Source organism: Microcebus murinus, chromosome 5 (genome assembly GCF_040939455.1).
Source record: "Microcebus murinus isolate Inina chromosome 5, M.murinus_Inina_mat1.0, whole genome shotgun sequence".
In the NCBI taxonomy this organism is placed as follows: domain Eukaryota; kingdom Metazoa; phylum Chordata; class Mammalia; order Primates; family Cheirogaleidae; genus Microcebus; species Microcebus murinus.
In genome coordinates this window covers 74,472,817-74,495,391 of record NC_134108.1, presented here as the reverse complement: position 1 = coordinate 74,495,391, position 22,575 = coordinate 74,472,817, and the positions used below count along the sequence as shown (strand labels likewise).

General features: G+C 33.3%; 1 protein-coding gene across 1 annotated transcript in view; it reads right to left on the bottom strand.

The window, feature by feature from the left end:
- Nucleotides 1-10,897: 10,897 nt before the first annotated feature.
- Nucleotides 10,898-22,575, bottom strand: part of PHIP (PHIP subunit of CUL4-Ring ligase complex) — a 134,401-nt gene continuing 122,723 nt past the window's right edge. The window contains exons 37-40 of the mRNA XM_012791157.3: nucleotides 21,685-21,848; nucleotides 20,973-21,232; nucleotides 20,262-20,459; nucleotides 10,898-16,388 (exon numbers count right to left, since the gene is read on the bottom strand). Of these exons, the coding sequence (XP_012646611.2) occupies nucleotides 15,751-16,388; nucleotides 20,262-20,459; nucleotides 20,973-21,232; nucleotides 21,685-21,848 (1,260 nt within the window). The 3' untranslated portion in view covers nucleotides 10,898-15,750. The remainder of the gene's footprint in view (nucleotides 16,389-20,261; nucleotides 20,460-20,972; nucleotides 21,233-21,684; nucleotides 21,849-22,575) is intronic.

Below are 22,575 nucleotides of genomic sequence, written 5' to 3'. Positions count from 1 at the left end.
CTCTTCTGAACATTGGTCTAGGCAAAGAATTTATGACTAAAGACCCCAAAAGCAAATGCAATAAAAACATAAATAAACAAATGGGACTTAAACTAAGAAGCTTCTGCATAGCAACAGAAATAATCAAAAGAGTAAATAGACAACCTACAGAATAGGAGAAAATATTTGTTCAACAAAAGACTGCTATCCAGAATCTACTAGGAACTCAACTCAGAAAAAAAAAAAAGAAAAGAAAAAAACTAAACCCATTAAAAAGTGGGCAAATGACATAAACAGGCATTTTTCTAAAGAAGATATACAAATGGCCAAGAAAAATATGAAAAAATGCTCCACATCACTAATCATCAGAGAAATTAAAATAAAATTACAATGAGATACCATCTTACTCCAATTAGAATTGACCATCACTAAAAAGTAAAAAAACAAAACAAAAAACAAAAACAAACACACAATAGATGTTGGAGTGGATGTGGTGAAAAGGGAACATTCATACTATATTGGTGGAAATGTAAATTAGTACAACCTCTATGGACATCAGTACAGAGATTTCTCAATGGACTAAAATTAGACCTGCCATTTGATCCTGCAATCCCAATATTAAGTATCTACCCAGAGGAAAAGAAATCATTATATCAAAAAGATACCTGTACTCATATGTTTATCATAGCACTATTCACAACCGCAAAGTTATGGAATCAATCTAAATGCTCATCAACCAATGAGTGGCTAAAGAAAATGTGCGTGCATCTGTGTGTGTGTGTGTGTGTGTGTGCATGTAGGAGTATATATATATATATATATATATATATATATATATATATATATATATAAAATAGAGTTCTCAGCAATAATAAAGAATGAAATAATGTCTTTTGCAGCAACTTGGATGAAACTGTAGGCTTATTATCTCAAGTGAAGTAACTCAGGAAAAGAAAAATGAATGCTATAATACATGTTCTCACTTATAAGTAGGACATTCAATCTCATCTTGGCATCTGCTTCTTAAAGGACATGGACTAACCCATATGTCTAGATATAGTGTTGGCAATTCAGGAAAAAGTAATGTGATCCATATCAGATTAAGGACGTTTTGTTAAATCCTAAATATCAAAAAATGATTAGGTGCATTATAACAAGGTCCTTTTGGTGGTCTGTTTACTGATTTTTTTATAACAAGATGCAACCTTAGAATTGCCTTTAGAGTGTTATAATTCATTGTAGAAATCATTAATCCGGTCAACTCATTTGGCAGTGGTCGGGGGGGTTGGAGGAGTAAATTACTTAATCTATGTTTTAGTTTCTCTAATGTAACAGAGAAATTATTATTATTAACATAAAATATTATATTATTAGCATATAACTCATAAAGCTATGAAGGCTAAATGAGCTACTCTATGTAAAGAATGCAGAACAGTGCATAAGATATAGTATTTAATTAGTCATGCTAGCCATTATTGTTACTATCATTAAGAGTTTGGCACTTGAGAACATGTAGTTTGCAAAGACAGCTAGGATAGAAAATTCACATCTAAGTCAAAAGAAAGAAGAGAAATAAAGTGATTAGAGAAAAGCCCAAGTTTATTAATTCAGTGGCATGTCATAAGAGGGGGAGAAGAGGCTTACACCATTTGCTCCAAATTTTGCACTGTTTTTATATAGCAAACTTATGTATTAATTATGGTTTGTCATCCAGTGAAATAATTAATATCACTCTATTTTGTAAAACAATATGGCTACTCTACTATGAGAACTTAATTAGCATGCAGTTTGTTCCCTAACAATAATGACACAGAAATGCATTCCAAACAATCTTTCAAGTGGCCATATTAAGCAAAGGTGGCTGACTAAAGTTAAAGGGGAGATAGGTTGCCATAAGGATTAGCAAAATTTATGGGTCATATAAAAAAAACATAACTGGGACCTCAGAGTCTTTAAATATAGCTCTAGTCAAGGGCAAGGAATCATACATATCTATTATTTCTTTGGAATAAACATGGCTTACATGGTGATTAATAGAATTGTCCTGATAGTATGAGAACCACAGAAAGTTTGCTGAAATTGTTTAATAAATCTTTGGGTGTGGCATTTCAGCTGAGTATACAAATCCATTTTCCCATGATTTTAAGATTTTGGCTAAAGATCTCAGATTAAGTGAAGTTATTTGTTAACTTGTAGATTTTTGTCCAGTAGAGTTAAAAATCATCTGTTCAGTGGAAAAGATAATCACAAAGTTAGCAATGTTCTATAAAACACTAACCAGGTTTTTTTGCTTTGTTTTGGTTTTTTTTGGGTTTTTTTTGTTGTTTTTTTTTTTGAGACAGAGTCTCACTTTGTTGCCCAGGCTAGAGTGAGTGCTGTGGCGTCAGCCTAGCTCACTGCAACCTCAAACTCCTGGGCTCAAGCAATCCTCCTGCCTCAGCCTCCCGAGTAGCTGGGACTACAGGCATGCGCCACCATGCCCGGCTAATTTTTTGTATATATATTTTTAGTTGGCCAATTAATTTCTTTTCATTTATAGTAGAGACGGGGTCTCGCTATTGCTCAGGCTGGTTTCAAACTCCTGACCTCAAGCAATCCGCCTGCCTCGGCCTCCCAGAAAGCTAGGATTACAGGCGTGAGCCACCACGCCTGGCCTACTAACCAGTTTTTAATGTAATCCAGCAATTTTCTTTTCCGGTGAATGGGCCATATTTTCTTAATTGTTTGCATGCCCCAGAGTTTTGTGCTGAAAACTGGATATTTTGAATATTATGATTTGTAACTTTGAAATCAGATTGTTCCTCCCACCCCTAGGGTTTGTTATTGCTGCTTTTTTTGTGTTGCAGTTGTTTGTTTAGTGACTTTTCTAAACTGTTTTGTAAAGACTGTACTTTTTATCATGTGTAGCCACTGAAGTCTCTACTCTATTAAGGGTCAGCTAGTGATTTGACAGAGATTTTCTTAAATACTTGGAGCTGAAAAAACTAAAAACCAAACAATAACAACAAACTCCAAACCAAAACAACCCTCCTGTCTTAGGAAGGCTGTTTACAACACTGTCTTAGCCTTCACTTCCTGCTTGTGTGGAGCCTAAAGGCCAGATAGAGGTGAAAGTTTAGGGTCTTCTCAAGTCTTTTCTGTGCAAGCATCCAGCAATGGACATGCATATGACCTTCTAGATTCTACAGCATACATGGGAGCTTTTTAAAACATTCTCTTAAAATTCAGCTGTTTCTTTCTTCATTAAGCAATCGTGGGTGGGAACCTGTGGTCTTAAGGCCACATGTGGCTTTCTAGGTTCTTAACTATGGCCCTTCAACTGAATCCAAATTTTATAGAACAAATCCTTTTATTTAAAGGAGTGCAGCAGAGAAAGAAGAAGCTTTTCTTGCATCCTTTGGTGCTTAAAAAAGAACAATCTTGAAATCAGAAGGCTGCAGGTTCCCTCAGCCTTGCTGGGAGTTTTTGATTGGATAACAGAGTTGTAAAAAAGTTAATTCTGACAAATTTTGCCAGCTTAGTAAGTGCTTTAGTGGTGGGATGGAGTTTTCAAGTTCCAAATTTCACCTTTTTTTGTTTTGTTTTGTTTTAACACCTCCAGCAATCTTAACGTAAAATTAAATAATCTATGAATACCTACCTCCTCAAATGCTCTTTAAACTGGCCTTAACATTTTAATAGTTCTCTCATTAATGAGCTGAATAAAACCCTTGATACAGGTTCCTTTTATATTTGCTGTCTGTCATGTTTTGGTTTTGGTGTTGATTTTGGTTTGTTCATGACTAATAAACTATTCCTCATTGGTGGCAATAATAATTTGGTTCTGTTTTATGTTTTGAGAGCCAATGGAAATCTAATCTCTGTAGGATGAGAGATGGTTTTGAAAGTCTTGTTTTTTTGTTTTCTGTTTTTCTCACTGCTAGTTCACATAAATTTAGGCAGAAGAACAGCTCTTAAAATCTGGTGAGATTGTGTATGTTTGACTTATGGCTGTGCTGTAGGATTGAAGCTGTAAGAACTCTGTGTTTATGTCTGTGAAAAAGCTTCATCTTTTGTTAAATATAAAATGATTTCCTATTAATAATTTGAACTATATCATCTCTTAAAGAACTCTAAGTTAAAAGAGATCTTTTAATTGAGTTATAGAGATAAATGTGTTTCTATAAATCTAATATTTCCAAAAATTCACAGAAAACAAGGAAACAATTTCAAAGATGTTTCAGAGACATTAAAAAAATCTTTCTTAAAGAAACAATTAGCTCATAAACATTTTTTTTTTTTTTTTTTTTTGAGACAGAGTCTCCCTTTGTTGCCCAGGCTAGAGTGAGTGCCGTGGCGTCAGCCTAGCTCACAGCAACCTCAAACTCCTGGGCTCGAGTGATCCTTCTGCCTCAGCCTCCCGGGTAGCTGGGACTACAGGCATGCGCCACCATGCCCGGCTAATTTTTTATATATATATCAGTTGGCCAATTAATTTCTTTCTATTTATAGTAGAGACGAGGTCTCGCTCTTGCTCAGGCTGGTTTTGAACTCCTGACCTTGAGCAATCCGCCCGCCTCGGCCTCCCAAGAGCTAGGATTACAGGCGTGAGCCACAGCGCCCGGCCCCTCATAAACATTTTAATATAAGAATCCCAGTTATTATCATTAAGTAAATATTTGGGCAAATTAGACTGATTTAAAAACTAATAATTTTAGTTTTTAAAAAGTAAAGGCTCTATGTCTTATCTGTGTAAGTATGGAGTATTATACAAGCACACAGTTAATCTTGAAATAAAGATTAGGTTTGCTTTCTCAAGAGGAAGTGAGTTACTTTGGAGCCCCTAAACTTCTTATGCTGATCCACTCATTCACCAGATAAGCTAACATTACTCTTACATAATATTTCGAGTAGCTAAAAACATAAAATATGTGTTCAAATGAATTGAATCATAATTCTGACAAATGCTTTTATAATAGTAATTGTTTTATAGCAGGCTATCTTGGACATAACTTCCACGACCCTAAGGAAACTTAAAACTATGGATGAATATTGGGTTAATGAATGGATAATCATTGGATATATATTTAATTATAAGACTGAATACTGAAATACTGTTCTCTATGCATAATTTTAATGTTTTATAACTTGCTTATATTTATACACTATGAAGTGGCTATTTTTGGGTCATGTTTTTAATGAATATAATTCATTATTGCAACTTTAAGGTATTAAAGTTGTGCTATATATATTCATGAGCTTTGCTATTCTACAAAAATGCTCGCATATGATAGTTTTAAATTACCATCCTTTCAGTTTTCTCTGTGAAATTTTTGGTTAAAATTTGTGATTAATATAGGTAGCGGAGACCACACTAAGAACAATAGTGACAGAGAAATACAACCACATGTCAGGTGATGGAATGAGTTCATTTTTCAAGGACAAAGAGATTTCTCCTAATGTGTCAATTTGTTTGAAAATATGAAAAACTTGCATAACTATAAGTAGAAGAAGGGAAAGGAAATATAAATTGTGCTAAAAATTGGGCCGTTTCCTGATCTTTAATGCATTTATTCACAAGAAAATTTATGTTAAAAGGGAGGGAGCTCTCTGCTTTTGCAAAACCTGGGAAGTCCTGGCTCAGCCGGCCAATCTCATTGTCCTATGTGCTTTTTTTGCCTGCCCCCAATTCTCCTCAATAAAGTGGTTTCACTCCCTACAAAATAAAATGAAATGAAATGAAATAAAAATAACAGGGAGGGAGTCAGGAAAGACCTTGTGAAACCTGTGAAATATGTGGCCACATATCAATACCAAATTAGATTTTTTTCTGTTAAAATAATTTTTCTAAAATAACTTACATAAAAATAAATTCTTAAAGCCCCCCAAAAGAGACTAAGCTGCTCTTTAACCTCTGCATAATCTGCTCAGATAGCACAGATTCCACATCTGATCAGAGTAATTTTCTTTGCTTCTTTTTGACTCTGTGCCCTTATTAAAATTAAAAGACCAAACAAGAAAACAAAAAAAAGAAAACAAAACAAAGAAATAAACCAAATAAGAAAACAAAAACAAACCAAATAAGAAAAAAAAGACCAAAAAAGAAAACAAAACCAAGTTTCCCACTTGTGAAATATCTAAGTTTTCTTAAAATTATTCTGCCTTCTTCTAGAATTATTTTTAAATATTTTATTTCATTTTGATTAAACAGAAAACCAACTATTATTCTCAGGCACCTAATATCTTAATCAAGTGATTAAATTTTCTCTGAAAACTTCTGATTTTGTTTTTCACACAATTGAATCCTAAATTTAGAAAAAATAAGATAAAAATTTCAGAATGTTTTACACTAAAACTATCTCTGATATTTCCCTGAGGGCCCCTGGAGAATCACAAATTTTAGTAGAAGCATACCTTGGGAGATATTGTAGGTTCACTTCCAGATCCGTACAATAAAACAAATAACTGCAATACTGTGAGTCATGCAAACTTTTTGGTTTCTCAGTGCATATAAAATTATGTTAATACTATATTGTAGTCTATTATATGTGCAATAGCATCGTCTAAAAAAATGTATGTATCTTAATTAAAAAAATACTTTACTGCTACAAAAATGCTAATAATCATCTGAACCTTCAGTAAGTGATAATCTTTCTGCTGGTGGAGGGTCTTGCTTTGATGTTGATGGCTGCTGACTGACCAGGTTGGTGATTGCTTAAGGCTAGGGTGGCTGTGGCAATTTCTTAAAATAAGACAGCAATGCAGTTTGCTACATTAACACTTTCATGAAAGATTTCTCTGTAGTGTGTAAAGCTGTTTGATAGCATTTTGCCCAGTGTAGAACATCCTTCAAAATTGAAAGTCACGCCTGTAATCCTAGCTCTTGGGAGGCCGAGGCGGGCGGATTGCTCAAGGTCAGGAGTTCAAAACCAGCCTGAGCAAGAGCGAGACCCCGTCTCTACTATAAATAGAAAGAAATTAATTGGCCAACTGATATATATATAAAAAAATTAGCCGGGCATGGTGGCGCATGCCTGTAGTCCCAGCTACCCGGGAGGCTGAGGCAGAAGGATCACTCGAGCCCAGGAGTCTGAGGTTGCTGTGAGCCAGGCTGACGCCACGGCACTCACTCTAGCCTGGGCAACAAAGCGAAACTCTGTCTCAAAAAAAAAAAAAAAAAATTGAAAGTCAGTCCTCTCAAACCCTGCTCTTGCTTTGTCAACTAAGTGTATGTAATATTTGACATTCTTTCTTGGCATTTCAGCACTGTTCAAGCAGATTTCATCTCAAGAAATCACTTTCTTTGCTCATCCATAGAAGCAACTCCTTGGCCCTTCAAATTTTATCTTGAGATTGCAGCAATTCAGTCATATCTTCAGGCCCCATTTTCATTTCTCTTGCTATAATATTTCCACCACATCTGCAGTGACTTTCTCCACTGAAGTCTTGAACCCCTCAAAGTCATCCATAAAGTTGGAATCAACTTCCTCCACGTTTCCGTTAATGTTAATATTTCGACCTCCTCTCGTGAATCACAAATGTTCTTAATGGCATCTATTATAGAACGGTGAATGCTTTCCAAAATGTATTCAATTTACTTTGCCCACATCCATGAGAGAAATTACTATCTATGGCAGCTATAGCCTTACAAAATGTATTTCTTAAATAGTAAGACATGGCTGCAGAATTGATGTTGTGTTAGCAGGCATGAAAACAACAATCTCTCTGTATGTCTCCATCAGAGCCCTTGGGTGTCCAGATGCGTTGTCAATGAGTGATATTTGCAAAGGAATCTTGCTTTCTAAGCAGTAGGTCTCAACAGTGGGCTTAAAATATTCGGTAATCTGTGCTATAAACAGATGTGCTCTCACTCAGGCTTTGTTTTTACCATGAATAGAGCACAGGCAGAGTAGAGTCAGCATAATTCCTACGGGCCATAAGATTTTTGGAATGGTAAATGAGCATTGGCTTCATCTTCAAGCTACATTTGCGCTCAACAAGAGTTAGCCTGTCCTTTCAAGCTTTGAAGCCAGGCACTGACTTCTAACTATGCAAGTCCTAGATGACATCTCATTCCAATATAAGGTGTTTTGTCTAAAGTATCTCTTTAGTGTAGATCTTCATCAATGGACTTAGCCAGATCTTCAGGATAACTTGCTGCAACTTCTCTGTCAGCATTTGCTGCTTCATCTTGCTTTTATGGTACAAAAACTGCTTCTTTCCCTAAACTTCATGTGCCAACCTCTAATAGCTTCCAACTTTTCTTCTGCAGCTTTCTTACTTCTCTCAGCCTTCATAGAATTAGAGTTAGGGGCTTGCTCTGGGTTTGGCTTTGGCTTAAAGAAATGTTGTGGCTGGTTTGATCTTCTACCTGAACTGCTAAAACTTTCCCCATATCTGCAATAAGACTGTTTTGCTCTCTTATCATGTGTTCACTGGAGTAGCATTTTTAATTTCCTTCAAGAACTCTTCCTTTGCATTCATGACTAGGCTGTTTGGCACAAGAGGCCTGGTTTCAGCCCATCTTCACTTTTGACATGCCTTCCTCACTAAACTTGATCATTTCTAGCTTTTGGTTTACAATAAGACATGTTATTCATCTTTTCACTTGAACACTTAGCGGTCATTATAGGATTAATTGATCTAACTTCAATAATTTTGTGTCTCAGGGAAGCCCAAGGAAAGGGATTGGGACAAGAGAATGGCTGGTCATTGGATCAATCAGAACACACATATGAATTAAGTTCACTGTCTTATATGGCCTTAGTTTGTGGCACCCCCAAGCAATTACAATAGCAACAAAAAGAACACTGATCACAGATCTCTGTAAGAGAAATAATATGAAAAAGTTTGAAATACTGTGAGAATAACCAAAATGTGACACAGAGACATGAGTACATGTTGCTGCAAAAATAATGTCAATAAGACTCATTGGATGCAGGGTTACCAGAAACCTTCAATTTGTATAAAATGCATTATCTGCAAAGAATAGGCCGGGCGCTGTGGCTCACGCCTGTAATCCTAGCTCTTGGGAGGCCGAGGCGGGCGGATTGCTCAAGGTCAGGAGTTCAAAACCAGCCTGAGCAAGAGCGAGACCCCGTCTCTACTATAAACAGAAAGAAATTAATTGGCCAACTGATATATATATAAAAAAAATTAGCCGGGCATAGTGGCGCATGCCTGTAGTCCCAGCTACTCGGGAGGCTGAGGCAGAAGGATCACTCGAGCCCAGGAGTTTGAGGTTGCTGTGAGCTAGGCTGACGCCACGGCACTCACTCTAGCCTGGACAACAAAGTGAGACTCTGTCTCAAAAAAAAAAAAAAAAAAAAAAAAAGAATAAAGCGAAGCACAATAAAGCACAGTATGCCTATATTTTATTAGTAAACATATTTCAAATGAAATCACAATTTATAGCAATATGTTTTTTTCAACTCAAAACTCCTAAAGATTCAGAAAATCTCACACTTATTACAGTCAGGTTGTGGCCAGAAGACACAGCTTACCTAGAAGCTATATATTAAATGGTGTATTTTACTTAAAGACTAAATTAAAAAGCCAGGATTGAGCCATGAGTACAGAGGACAATATAAAAAGAGATATAATCATAGGCTATTTGAATCAAATTGGATCTTGCAGATAATTAACTTTTTGGGGACTTTACAGATGAGAAAAATGAAGCTCTAAGAGATGAAGTAAACTTGCTGGGATTCCTCTACATCCTTATTGTCAAGAATGAAAGTCAAACTCTGATTTTCCAACTCCAAGCCCAGCCCTTTTTATTACGCTGTGCTGCCAACATGTCTAATTAGGTAGGAAGGTACTTCACTGAATCCTTTCCACCATTCTTTTCCCAAATAGAAAGAATAAGCAATAGGTGGTGAATGTATTAAATGCAAAGTACTGTAGGGTATCCCAAAAGTCTCTTTTGGAGACTACAAAGGAAACATTTTGCAATGAATATTTTGCATATAAAAGTACATTTCCCATTTTCCCTATATATGGCAACCTTTGGGACACCCTGTATATTACAAGGAACAGAGGTTTTGTGCTTTGGTCCTTAATATACCGTCCTTACATACTAAGGACACTTAAATCATGAAGTTGGTGTTATTACAAAAGAGAAACCAGTTAAAAGTGGTTGCTGAAAGTGAATTTCTCTTTGATGGTTTTGCTAAGTATCTATACTAGGTATTGGTTATCAGTATACTTTAGAAAGAGCAAATGTATCTGGGAATTTTTATCTGCCTTCCTCAACTTAGAAATTTTATATAAAATCATTTCAACAAAACTTAAGGAGAACTGATTACTAATAGCAAAAAATTACAAATCAACTTATGTGCTTAATTTGAATTAGTCTAGCCTTATGTACTTGCATCTAATATTCTTCATATTAAAATCAGGATTCTTAGTAAGTCAAAAAAATGTATGCCAATCTGAACAAATTTCCAGGAAAATAGCAATAACTTTATGAATGTGAATTTGTACAAGTAAACAAGTAACAAGTTTGCATCATTCCTCCATTTTAACTTTTTTCCAGAAATATCATTTTGAGAAAGTATTTATGCAAAATGTTCCTTTGAAATATCTTACAAAAATGTCTGAATACTGAAGTATTTATCAACCCCTATAGTAACTTCCTCACAGTAACAAATTAATAAAATTGTTTTATTAAATGTACACATTAAAAAAGCAAATGAATTATTTTGAACTTTCACTCATTTTGGAATTACACTGGTTACCCCAAATCTTTTAACTGGCTTGTAATTTTAACATTTTGCTAAATAGCACTAGAAACTCTAATGAACCACCATTTACATAATGGCTTCTGCCATACAACCACTCGGATAAAGTAACTGTTGAAATTATGTACGAAGAGCTTTATGTGTTACAAAAAACCCCAAACAAAACGCAATAAATCATGAGGCTCTACAAAAATAGCTTAGAAAAACAAGTTTTCTATTTATTTAAAAATAAGTTTGTAGTTACTACATTGCAGGGACAGGAATTCTTACACATACATTCTAAGTTTGTATAAAAGGATTCAAAGAATTATGCATCAAAACTAACATAGAAAGTGTCCACGTAACAGTAAAGAAAGGTCCAATCGATATGTACAAAAAGAAAGGGCACTGCTATTCTGGTGTGAAACTGCCGTTTATAACATGATATTCCAGGTCTGGAAAGAAACAAAAACTTCAATAAAGCTAAATAATTTGTTTTAAACTCTGTGTTACTTATTACATACAACAGATTTGCTTGTGTTTAAACATTGTTTTCTGTACAAAATAAGCATAATTTTAATCTGAAAATGTGTCAGTTTCAACTTTAACCCTCTAGGTCAGTTACTTTTTAAAAATTGAGCTACATTCTACACGTCTAAATATACGGTGACAGGATTTAACAATTTTCTAAAAGATCTTCAATAAGACACCTGTCTTCTTGCAGTTTTAATATGGTCCAAAAATGTAACTTTGTATTTTGTCTCATTTTATAGTCTATCATTGTGACAAATCAATACACACAATCTTAAAAGTAACCAGCATTTATGCATATGTCTTATATTCGTGTGTACTATATACCATCTTGAACCTATTTTCTTAGCTCCTCGAATGTAGAAAACTCAGCCACACACTACTATGTATTTGGTTTGTGCCATATAAGGTTAATTTCCTGAAAATTTTATCTGCATTAAAAAAGTTATTTCAACACAGAGCTATCAAAACTAAAAATAATATATATTTATAGTTCTTATTTTCTACTCATTGTTTTACTGCTGTGTGTACAAGGTTTATCTCTGGAGCGCCAAAAGTGGTACTTACAGTCTTCTGATTCAAACTGACCTTTTCCTGGGTACTGTACATAGTTCACAATGACTTTTCATTTGGAGTGCTTTGTTCAGTACAGTTAAAAATAGTTTCTTAGTAAACATAGTATTAATTTTAGCTCAAATCACTTGGAAATCAGGAGAACTAAGGGAAAGTGTAAGGATGAAAGTGAAGAAAGGTATATAATTCCAATTTTAATGGGAAATAAATTCTCACCTAAATATAACTAAATGACTGCTCAACCTTTTATGTTAGAAACTTTTTAAGTAAATGGGGATAATTCACAGAAGATTAAAGTACTTCCCGTATTATGATTTTTAAAATCCTGTATCTCTTGCATATAAGGAGAGCACGTACAGCCCTTTCATCACTCATGTATCTTGGTCCTTTCAACCTACTCTAAAAGTAAATTTCAGGTGAACAAACATTAAAATAAATTTGTTTTCATTAGACAGAAAACTGAAAATTAAAATTGCTCCTAGCTGACATCTGAGAGATATATAGGTAGGTATATATGTATGCATTAAATGGAATGTCAAGATTAAAGTAAACATAACTGGAGAAACTATATTACAAATCATATTTGAAAACATGTAAATGCTGCTAACATCACACAAAAATAATATTTAAATACATTTGTTAAAATGACTGATTAATCTGCACTGCAAATAAGGGACAGTTCTAGATAACATACATGCTACACCAAAGATATTTTCTCTGGTCATTACTGTATCTTAAGTAATTAATTTCCAAGCGATACTAAATTTAGTCAATCCCATGTGTCAGATGTGACCTAATCAAGCTCACAAATATTCCAGACAGTTATTTTAATTACATTTAAGAGGAAGACAGTTTTGTAATACCACCAAATAGTCTTTAAATTTGTGAAGCTGTGCAATAAAAACAACTGAAATAAGGCCAATAAATCTTTAGTTCATAAATATATGCAGAAACTAGTCCAATGCCATAATAGCAGATCATAAAGGATAAAATTTTAAGAAGCTATTTATCTATTGCCCAGGATTCTGAGAGTGTGATTAAACTAATGCTCATTTTGCAACATTTAAATTGTATAAGATTTGTCTGGGACTTGAGAATGTTGGAGTAGGGGGAGAGAATATTAGGGTTGAGTACTTATACAGAATTTGATTTACTTTCCATGCATGTAACAAAGTTGTATTTCTAAAACTTTCAGTAAACTTGAGATTTTTTATTGCTTACCTAACATCTGCCAACATTTCCTTCTGACCTATAAACAGTACATACATGGTATCACTATCTCAAAGAGGGTGTTTTCCCAAGTGGTAAAGCAAAACAAAAATATGGTAATGACTTATATTTCTTAATTCAACTTTTGCAATGTATAGAAGCTAAATTATAAAAATATAAAATCTAAATATATCTGGTATTACTAATACATTTTTAAGTGTTTCAATTACAAAGAATCTGATCCAAGTCATTTTGCTTCACTAAGAAACCAGTGTCTAATAATGTCCAGTAAGGTCATAAATATACAGTGTCTTTAGAATAGCAATATTTACTTGTTATAGGAAAGATGGTAAATACTCATTTCTTTGATCAAGAGTTGGAACTAATCCATACACTGTACTAGAGGTACATTCCATTCTAAGACTGTGTACGCTCTTCCTTTCCTGTACACATCTTAAAACTGTACATACACATTTTTTACAAAAATGGGTTTTATAGTCTATTATTTTTTCTAACACAATGCAGATAACACCAGGAAATTACATATTTCAAATAGATTGCCTTCGAAAGGAACTAATTACTTTAATGACTTAAATTTCAAACATACACATTATTATTTTCAATAATGGTATAACTGAAAGACTCATTTTACTACACAACCAAGCCATCCATTTCTGCATTATGAAGAATTTACCTACTGAATTTTAATTATATAGTTAAATATATTTGTTAGAAAAAAATAAATATACAAAAAACCTGAAAATTTTGAAATTATTTTTCAACTGCAAAATCACAGCAATCCAGTCAAGATCTGGAAAATGGTTTACTTAATTTCACAGGAGAATTTCTGTACAAATTTAGTTATAAACAATCTAAAAAGCCCAAATGTATCACTTTTCATTCTTCAAGACAGTTAAATGACAGCTAACATTTATCCTTATCAGAAATATGTAAAGAAATAATTATGTAATATATTTTGCCAAGGTTCAATTGAAGACTTTATTTTTCTACATCAGGGTCATGCTGATACATATTTCCCCCAGCCTAACTTTTTAAAAATGTAGTATCTGAAAATTTTGGTTACATTTTTGTACCATACCAGTCCTCAGAAAATACTACATTCTTTAAACTTTTAAAAAAAATGGACAATAATTTTTAAACAATAGAAATGGTATTTATGTTGGTTTTTAAGGTATAAAATAACTGTACCATAAACAAATAAATAACTGCTTTCCTTTTCCATAGCAGTACATATAGCAATACATTCTCCTAAGTCATATAGTTATCATTTACAATAGACAAATTAATTTTACTAATGATGCAAAAAATAATAGAATACAAGGCACAATCATTAAATGGAGTTTTTCTTTAGGGTGTATATTGACATACCAGCGTGATAAGGATACCGTAAAAAGTGCAGAAAAAACACAATGTGCAATGAGACCACTGTATAAAACATGATTGCATAAAAAGTGATTTGGCCTATTTTAACCTTTAATAATTGAAAATAACCAATCTTTCCCTTAAAATTAAACTATAAAGTATGACATTTTAAAATTATTTTTATTCTAACTGCTATCTAAAAAATCCTGAAAAAACAATTTATACCTGGGTAATAGTATATAAGTATGTGTTTGTATATATATTTAATTATACCCATTTATCAATATATACACATACACACACAGACACATTTCTTTGTAAGTCATTTTAGCGTATTAGATATGTCTAAAGTTGAGAAATGACATTAATCCAGATCAACAAGTAAACATCAAATCCCATACCTTTTTTCCTGTATTTTCCTTGAATCCTTTAACCACTTAAAACATTTTCTCTAAAACATCTCTGTCAAAGGACCCACCAGTGCATTATTTTCTACTATTAGTACCAAAAAAGATATATCTCAGCGTAACTCTTTAATAACTTGCTCTTTAGAATACATAGCCTTTCCAATATTGAAAGTGTATGCTGTCCTGACAGTCAAAAACAGGCTTTCCACTGCACTGATTCTCAGTCTTTGGCACAATAAACAGAGATTGAGTGATTGATATAAGAATCAAGGTCTGAAAAATTAGACAGTCAAATGTTTTCCAATGTGGATATGTTTCCTTTTCCTCAGTACATTTTCTGTTAAGTTTGGCAGAAATGGAAAAAAGCAAAAGACTCCTCCAAATACTTTGTTGATGAACATTCTATAATTAAAAGTTTTAGGGTATCAAATGGAGGGAATTTTATATTTATCTTTAGAGGAAACACATTTCTTAATTCACTGCTACTCTGTGTAACACCTGTCCTTCCTAGGGGCGTAACTTCTGTATCAATAAAAATGTACCTTGGTCAAAAATAATTCATTTTAACATGAAATGCTCTACCACTAGGAATATTATGCTCCTTTAGAATGTAGCAGAACTGTCTTTTCCATAAATAAATCAGGAATTCATTATAGGTCCTTAATTTCTTTCGTTTGGAACAGTGAATGAAATGAATGTGAAAATGCATAACCTATCTAAGGGCAATAAATAGCAAACATTTAAAATATATATGTATATATTTATATATATATATTCATTTAAAGAAGTGAAAGAAGTGAAGTGTCGTGTTTTTTTTTTTTGTTTTTTTGTTTGTTTGTTTTTTTTGCAAATCAAATTAAAACATTCCCTAATTCACCATAGCAGCAAGGAAGCAGAAGCCTTAGTTCTACTGGTTCCTTAACTGTACCTGCTTTATAGATTTTTGAAGTAAAATATTTTGGTACAAGTTACCAACCGATCAAATTAGCTTTTGCTTTTTCAGTCAACTTTCGGACTCGTCCTCTACTAGAAGTTCCAAAAGTCAAAGAGGTGTCTTCAAACAACAACTGCCTTTGCTCCTCTTCAGAGTCATCCTCATTATAGAAAGCTGTCCTTCGACCTTGGTTTCTAGTTCTCATGTGGGGTTCAGAGCCTTTAAGTTCTTCAAACTCTTCTTCCTCATCTATAGGATCATCTGTCTTTTTTCGGTTACTTCTCCTTAGTACTTTAACATTTGCAGGAACTATGAGATCTGAATCTAGTTTTTGTGTCTTCACCTTCCTTTTAGGTTTTCTGCCTCCACGACTCTTTTTCTGTAACAAATCCTCCTTTACAATGTTAGTTTCAGAAAGAAAATTGCATGTTGAAGAAGGAACAACTTCATCTCTGATGGGATGCATATTATTTTGCTCTGAATTTTCTGGTTTTGCATACTGTAGCTTTTTGGGCTTTCTACCCCTTTTCTTCTGTATAACTTCCCCACTATTGGTATTAACTTCTATCTTAGGTTTTCTTCCAGGTCCTCTCTTCACAAGTTTGGATGGCTGTCCTCCATGGCCATTTACTTGAATAGTTCCTGATACAAGAGCATTGTTCTTACAATCTCCTAAAAGGGAACAACAGCACACTTAATACACGGAATTCAAAGGTTTCCTACTTCTAATACTTTTACCATATGTTCTAATGTATGACAGGATTGTTTTCATTACACGAAATAACCTTGTTTATTTGTATAGAGTTTAATAATAACAAAGCATTTTATTGTTTAACTCATTAACATGGGTTTTTGGTATTCCTATACCTTCAAGCAGCTCAATTATGACAAATAATCTTAGTATAAAATTCAACCTTTTAATTTGGTAATCTGAACAAATAAGCATATTAATCCCCTCTGCTTTCCTTTAATCATTTTGTCAACAAAAGAACATAGAATAAGAGACAAGAATGAAATAATTCTCTTTTTTAATCCCTTTTGAATGTGACAATAATTTCTCCAATATCAGAGGAAAGTCTAAATATTTCCTTAGATCCCCTGGAAGTACAAAGAATGACCCCTTCTAATCTTCCTAGGCAAAGGGGTTTGGGAGCACATCTGGTGGAAAAATTTATATCATTTATTCCCTATAAAAACTATCATGGCTTTGACATTCCTCATTTATTCTATCTATAAGAGTAGAAATAAGTTACTCTTGGTCACAAACTTTGTCCTTGGAACTGTTTAAAGAGGGTTAAAAAAACTGCTAAATGGCAGTTTTTCTTCAAAGACCCTTTTAATAGTACTATCTCCTTATATAATTGAATGGCAAATGACTGATTTACAATCATAATACTGATTCCATGTATTGATTAAAACCACTGTGTATATCACCATTATCATGATTAAAATCCCACTGTAACAAACTCCATGATAAAAGATATATGTTTCATAAAAAAAGAGAAAATACAGGAGGATCAACATTTTAAATCTGTAGGATCTAGAGATCATGTACTACCTTTCTGTGGTGGGAAAAAGATCCTTTTGGATGAAGGAAAAAGATGTCACATATGCATGAATTATCAGTAAACTCTGTTTTATCTGCCAAAGTTCTGAAATTTTTTATCTGATTATGGCAGATGACTTACAATGCAGTATTTTAAAGGAAATCCACAGATGTAGACTGCTTTTAAAGAGAATACTTCTTTATAATGGCAATTTTTGTCATGGGTTTGAATTGTGCTTCGTAAATAATAAGAAAAAAGTGGTCTAGAGACTCTCCAAAGGCCAGAGACAGTAGCAGAGGGAAAAGACAAAGCCCTCATTCCTTGAACTCCATACTATGAAAGATTAGTGGTCTAACCTTTAGATTTTCTTTAGATTAGTGGTTCTATAACTAACTGTGTGTGTTTGGGAGGTAGGGAGAAAGGGAGAAACATGGTGTAAGCATAAAGTACTTAAGTATTTCCTACTGAAATATTACACTTAAACTGCCTGAGGATTCTGTATAATTCTCTTTCGTTTCACATGAAAAATACTGACAAGGGTTCTAAATACGCAGTACAAGGACCCACAATAGAAACAGACTTCGAGGACTCCATGATCTCCTTGAAATAGTCCAGAATTTTGTGTAAATATACCTAGGTGAATTTTTCTGGGGAAAGTAGTAGATGTTTGATCAACTTGAATTATGTAGTTTTCTTAAAAAGGAATTCAGAAGTTTAAAAACCCACTGACCTGGATCTGTGTAGTCCAATGAGGTAGCTACTAAGCACTTGAAAAATATATATACAACTATGCAACTGAATTTTTAATTAAATTACAATTTGAATACTGAAGCACTGTACTTTTAAAATATTGATTATATGTTAAAATAACATTTTGGATAAAATGGGGTAGATACAATATATAAAATTAATTTTATCACCTTCCTTCCTCCCCTCCTTCAAGAAAAATAAATAAATAAATAAATAAAAATAATAAAGTTAATGTTTGTTTTTACTAGAGACAGTGACGAGAAAATTTAAAATTACATATGTGGCTTATACTTCTTTCCATTGGACAGCACTGTTTTTGATTTTAATATAGTTAATCCCAGTATCAATATTTGTAATAAATCACAGTTAATGAATTATTTAATGGCTAATTATATGCCCATACTATACTGATATTCTTGAGTATTTGGAATACTCAAAAACTATAAATCAAATTGGCTATGACACCAGACCTCCTCTATTATAATGCTAGAACCAATTCACCATGTATATTTGATTTCTCTAGGATTCTGGAGTTACAGAACCAAGGCCAATATACTATTCAAAACCCTAAGTTCACATCAGAAAGGTGGCAGATATGAAAAATGAAAAACATTCACATGCACAGTAATTTGCTTATTTATTTAAACACTATTCATTATGTAGTGGTGATTTAAAAAATGAGTAATGAAACAGAAGGAAGCACTGTAAAAAAAAAAAATAAAAAAATAAAAAAAATAAAAAATAAAAAATGAGTAATTAAACACAGGAGCCTAGATCCTTCTGGGGATAGAGACATGTCAAAAAGATAATTCTATCAATATTGTAAGTATCACAGAAAGTAACGAACACAGTGAAGTGCTAGGTTCTATCAAAGAACCCAGGAGGTGGCTTCCTGGAGGAGATGATACTTCAAATAACACATTAAAGGTTAACAGGAGACTATTAAACTAGGAAGAAAAAAAGACATTCAAAGAAGGAAGAAAAGAATAAAGATATTCAGGAACTTCCAAGTGGTTTAGGATGGCTAGGATATAAAAGGGAGAAAGAAGATACAGAAACCTGGAATGTTAGGCAAAAGCCAAGTAATAAAGAATCATGTTTAATAGGCCAAAAAGAAAAAATTAAAATCTGATTGCATATATGATATGAAGGCAAGAAGGGATTTTAATTTTGTGTGTGGGTGTGTGTGTGTGCGTGTGTGTGTGTATGCACATACGTAAGTGCACATGTGCTAGAAATAATCAGAAAGATCACATTGGCTGCAATGTGGAGGCTGGACTGCGAGAGAAAGAGTTGAGAGCTAAAGCAGGAAAAACAGAAAACCAAGAAAACATTCCAGGCTAGAAATTATGTAGGTAGCCTGAATTAAGGCCACAGAAGTGAGAAGAGAGGGAAAGAACAGATTTCAGAGGTGTTATGGGGAGAGAAACAAAAACTAAAGACTGTTAAAATAGATTCTGTTGCTGAAAAGGCGGCTAAGGATGACACCCCTATTTTAAGCTTATGTGCTGATGGTTTATCCCCACGCCATTAACCAAAATGGACGACATCTCAGTATAGAGAAATTAAATTTTGAGTAAGGTTTCTGGGGAAAACAATGAAGAGGAAATGTCTTAAATACACTGCAAAGTCATGATACAAAATGCTTACTATTGAGCTGTCTGCTGCCAAGCCTTATTGTTTTAACATACCATGCAGTAGATTTGTTAGTTACTATCTCCATCTTTCAAACATAAAGATTTACAACAAAATTCTGCAGTTGTAAGAACTTGGAAGCATAACTAAAATGGGTCAAAAGTTGTATACTAGAATAGAGGCCTGACTGTAGATAACTGTGATAAATTATTTAGTAAAGGTCAGTATGTTATATTTTGTGATCTAATAACAAACATTTTTTCTAGAAAAGTAAAGAATACTGCATGGGGTTAACCACCCAATTTAATTTAAACTTTGAGGATATACTTCTTCAGGCTTTGTAATAATGAAGTTAGAAACCATTTTACAATATTAAAAGCCTTTAATTCTAAAATTTGTTTTTACTTCTATACAGTGAATTTTTATCATTTTAACAACAATACAGTTTGCTTTTGACATAAAGCTGCAAATTTAGATGTCTCACACTAAATTTATCAACTAATACAGAACTGTGTGGCGTTTAAGTGGGAAACCTGAAAAGAAGATATAAATACTAACTCCAACAAAAGCATCATTCATAAGAAGGATCTGAAAGATACAAATAATACCTTACCTTGCTCAATGACAGCTGATGACTTTGAAAGAGTAGATGCCTTTGAGAGTACAGATGACTTCATTTTACGTTTGACTGGCTTTTCCTTTTCCATATTTTCTTTTGCAGAATTATTCCTAGTGCCATGACTAAAACTGGATTGACCAGGACTTGAAAGAGTATTCAAGGCTTTGGAATGTTTCACGGAATTCTCTAGTACTAAAACACACAAATGATTAAAATCTAAGAGTTACTGAATTTAAAAATAAGAAAGAATGTTGGGATTGCTTTTAATTGGGATTGCTTGAATTAACCAAGAGAACAAAACCTGAAGGATGCTTAAAGCTTCCTTAGAAAATGTATTTTCTAACAGGAAAACGATACGCCCAACTAGAAACCACTCTTAATAGTTTTAATGTTTTTAGAAACTGTCCTGTTATTTAAAGATTTTAAAGGCTAGTCTAGGCAAACTGCTAGTAAGTGTGGTTATCAGTATTTAAATTCAGACAGTTTGGATCAGAGTTGCCATTTTTAAGCATTATTCTATATAACCTAAACTTCAAATTTCATTTTCTTATTAAAAACAAATTTTTTAAAAAGAAAAACAATGAAAAAGGCACAAACAACAGTGTCTCTGGAAATTACTAAAACCTAGTATATTTCATTTGGCAAATTAAAAAAAAAAAAAATCGAACCACACACTTTAATTTAGAAACTGTAACTGAGTCTTACTTGATTTTCCTGGCATTGCAGAGGTATTAGCTTTTGAAATAAAAGTCTTTGTGGCTGAAGAAGTAGATGGTTGCTCAATGATAACTGGATCTAAAATCATGCGGTTGCTTCTCGTTCGAACCACAGAACTGGACTCTGTTTTACCATTTATCTGAGCAGCATTGTGCCTTGGTGGTACTGATCGTGTAGGTGTAGAGAATGGAGAGGTAGAGATTTCTGACTTTAGCTGGGGTTTTAAGATCCTTTTTTTCCTTTCAGGGCTGTAAATAAAATAGTATTGTTAGTCCTTCTTATGGCTCTATGTGTATGAATAAAACAGTTTTATAGTATTGCTGGACTCAACACTTGTACTATTATGAAATATGTTAAAATATGAGATTTGTAGTGGATTTCATATGGTTGTGAGCCTTGGAAAGTGAATATTTAGTGAAGGATTGCTGTAAATGCTAAAGTTATATGACGGAAAGCATGATGCCATCACTATCCTAAAAATGCTGTTTTACTGTACAGATTTAGCAGTTTGAATTTAAGCACTTACACTAGTATAGCTTTAGTTAAAAGATTAAAAATCCTCCACATCATAGGAACTTGCATGTCAAATATACCATTCTGCAATATAGGGAATAGTAAAGGAAGTATTAAAAAACACCAAGTTCTATCATTTAGATGAAAGTTATAGATCAATTAATGATATTTAAAAGAAATTAAATACCTTGATGCAGCACTACTGGAAACCGAGCTGCTTCTGTTTCTTTTCTTCCTCCTTTTGGTTATGGTATTTCTTTTATGAAAACGAAGAGCAGATTTATAATCTGATAAAACTGAACTAATGTGTTCTTCAAAGAAAGCAGACAGGCGCAAACTCATGCTGTATATCTATTAAACGGAAAAAAGCCCAACAACATTGTGTTCAAACTTTCCTCAAAGAAAAATATCTGTTTAGTAAATACTATAATTTAAATGTCTTTCTAGTAAACATTTTTTAAATATTGCTTTATATTCCTTTTTCTTAATCTCTTTTGATGAAATAAACTCAAGCTTTTTACAATTAAGTTATTTTTGTGTTTAGATTAGGAATATTTGAAGCTTTGAGATTCTTAAAAGTCCTGCTCTAAATTCAGATGGCTCATACAGACAAAACTCCTTGTTGTGAGTGAATTCCACCATATAGAAACTATCCCAGAAGGCTTGAACCTGTTTTCCACTGCTAGCTAGGTCTAGCATCTATTCTTTCTCATTTCATTTCCATGTATCACTCCTTTGTGATGGCATGACTGGCCAGAGAGGTAAATGATAGGTATATTTTTACTTATTATTTTTACCTACTAATGCCATTCACAAAAATGTCTCTTTCCATAAATGTTGAAAACAGCTGGAAAAGTTAAGCTCAGATGGCTCTAGTACATACCAGGCAAATTCATGTATAATATCTATTCAACCATACTACTTCAAGAAAAATAACCACTCCTAAACATCAAAAAATGACATCAAAGTTATTTCACAGAAGGAGCTTAATAGAAAGGTGTTTTTGCACTACGAGACCATTAAGAACATAGTAAAAAGTTAATTATGATCTAAATTTTAAATAAAAGCAACATCTAAC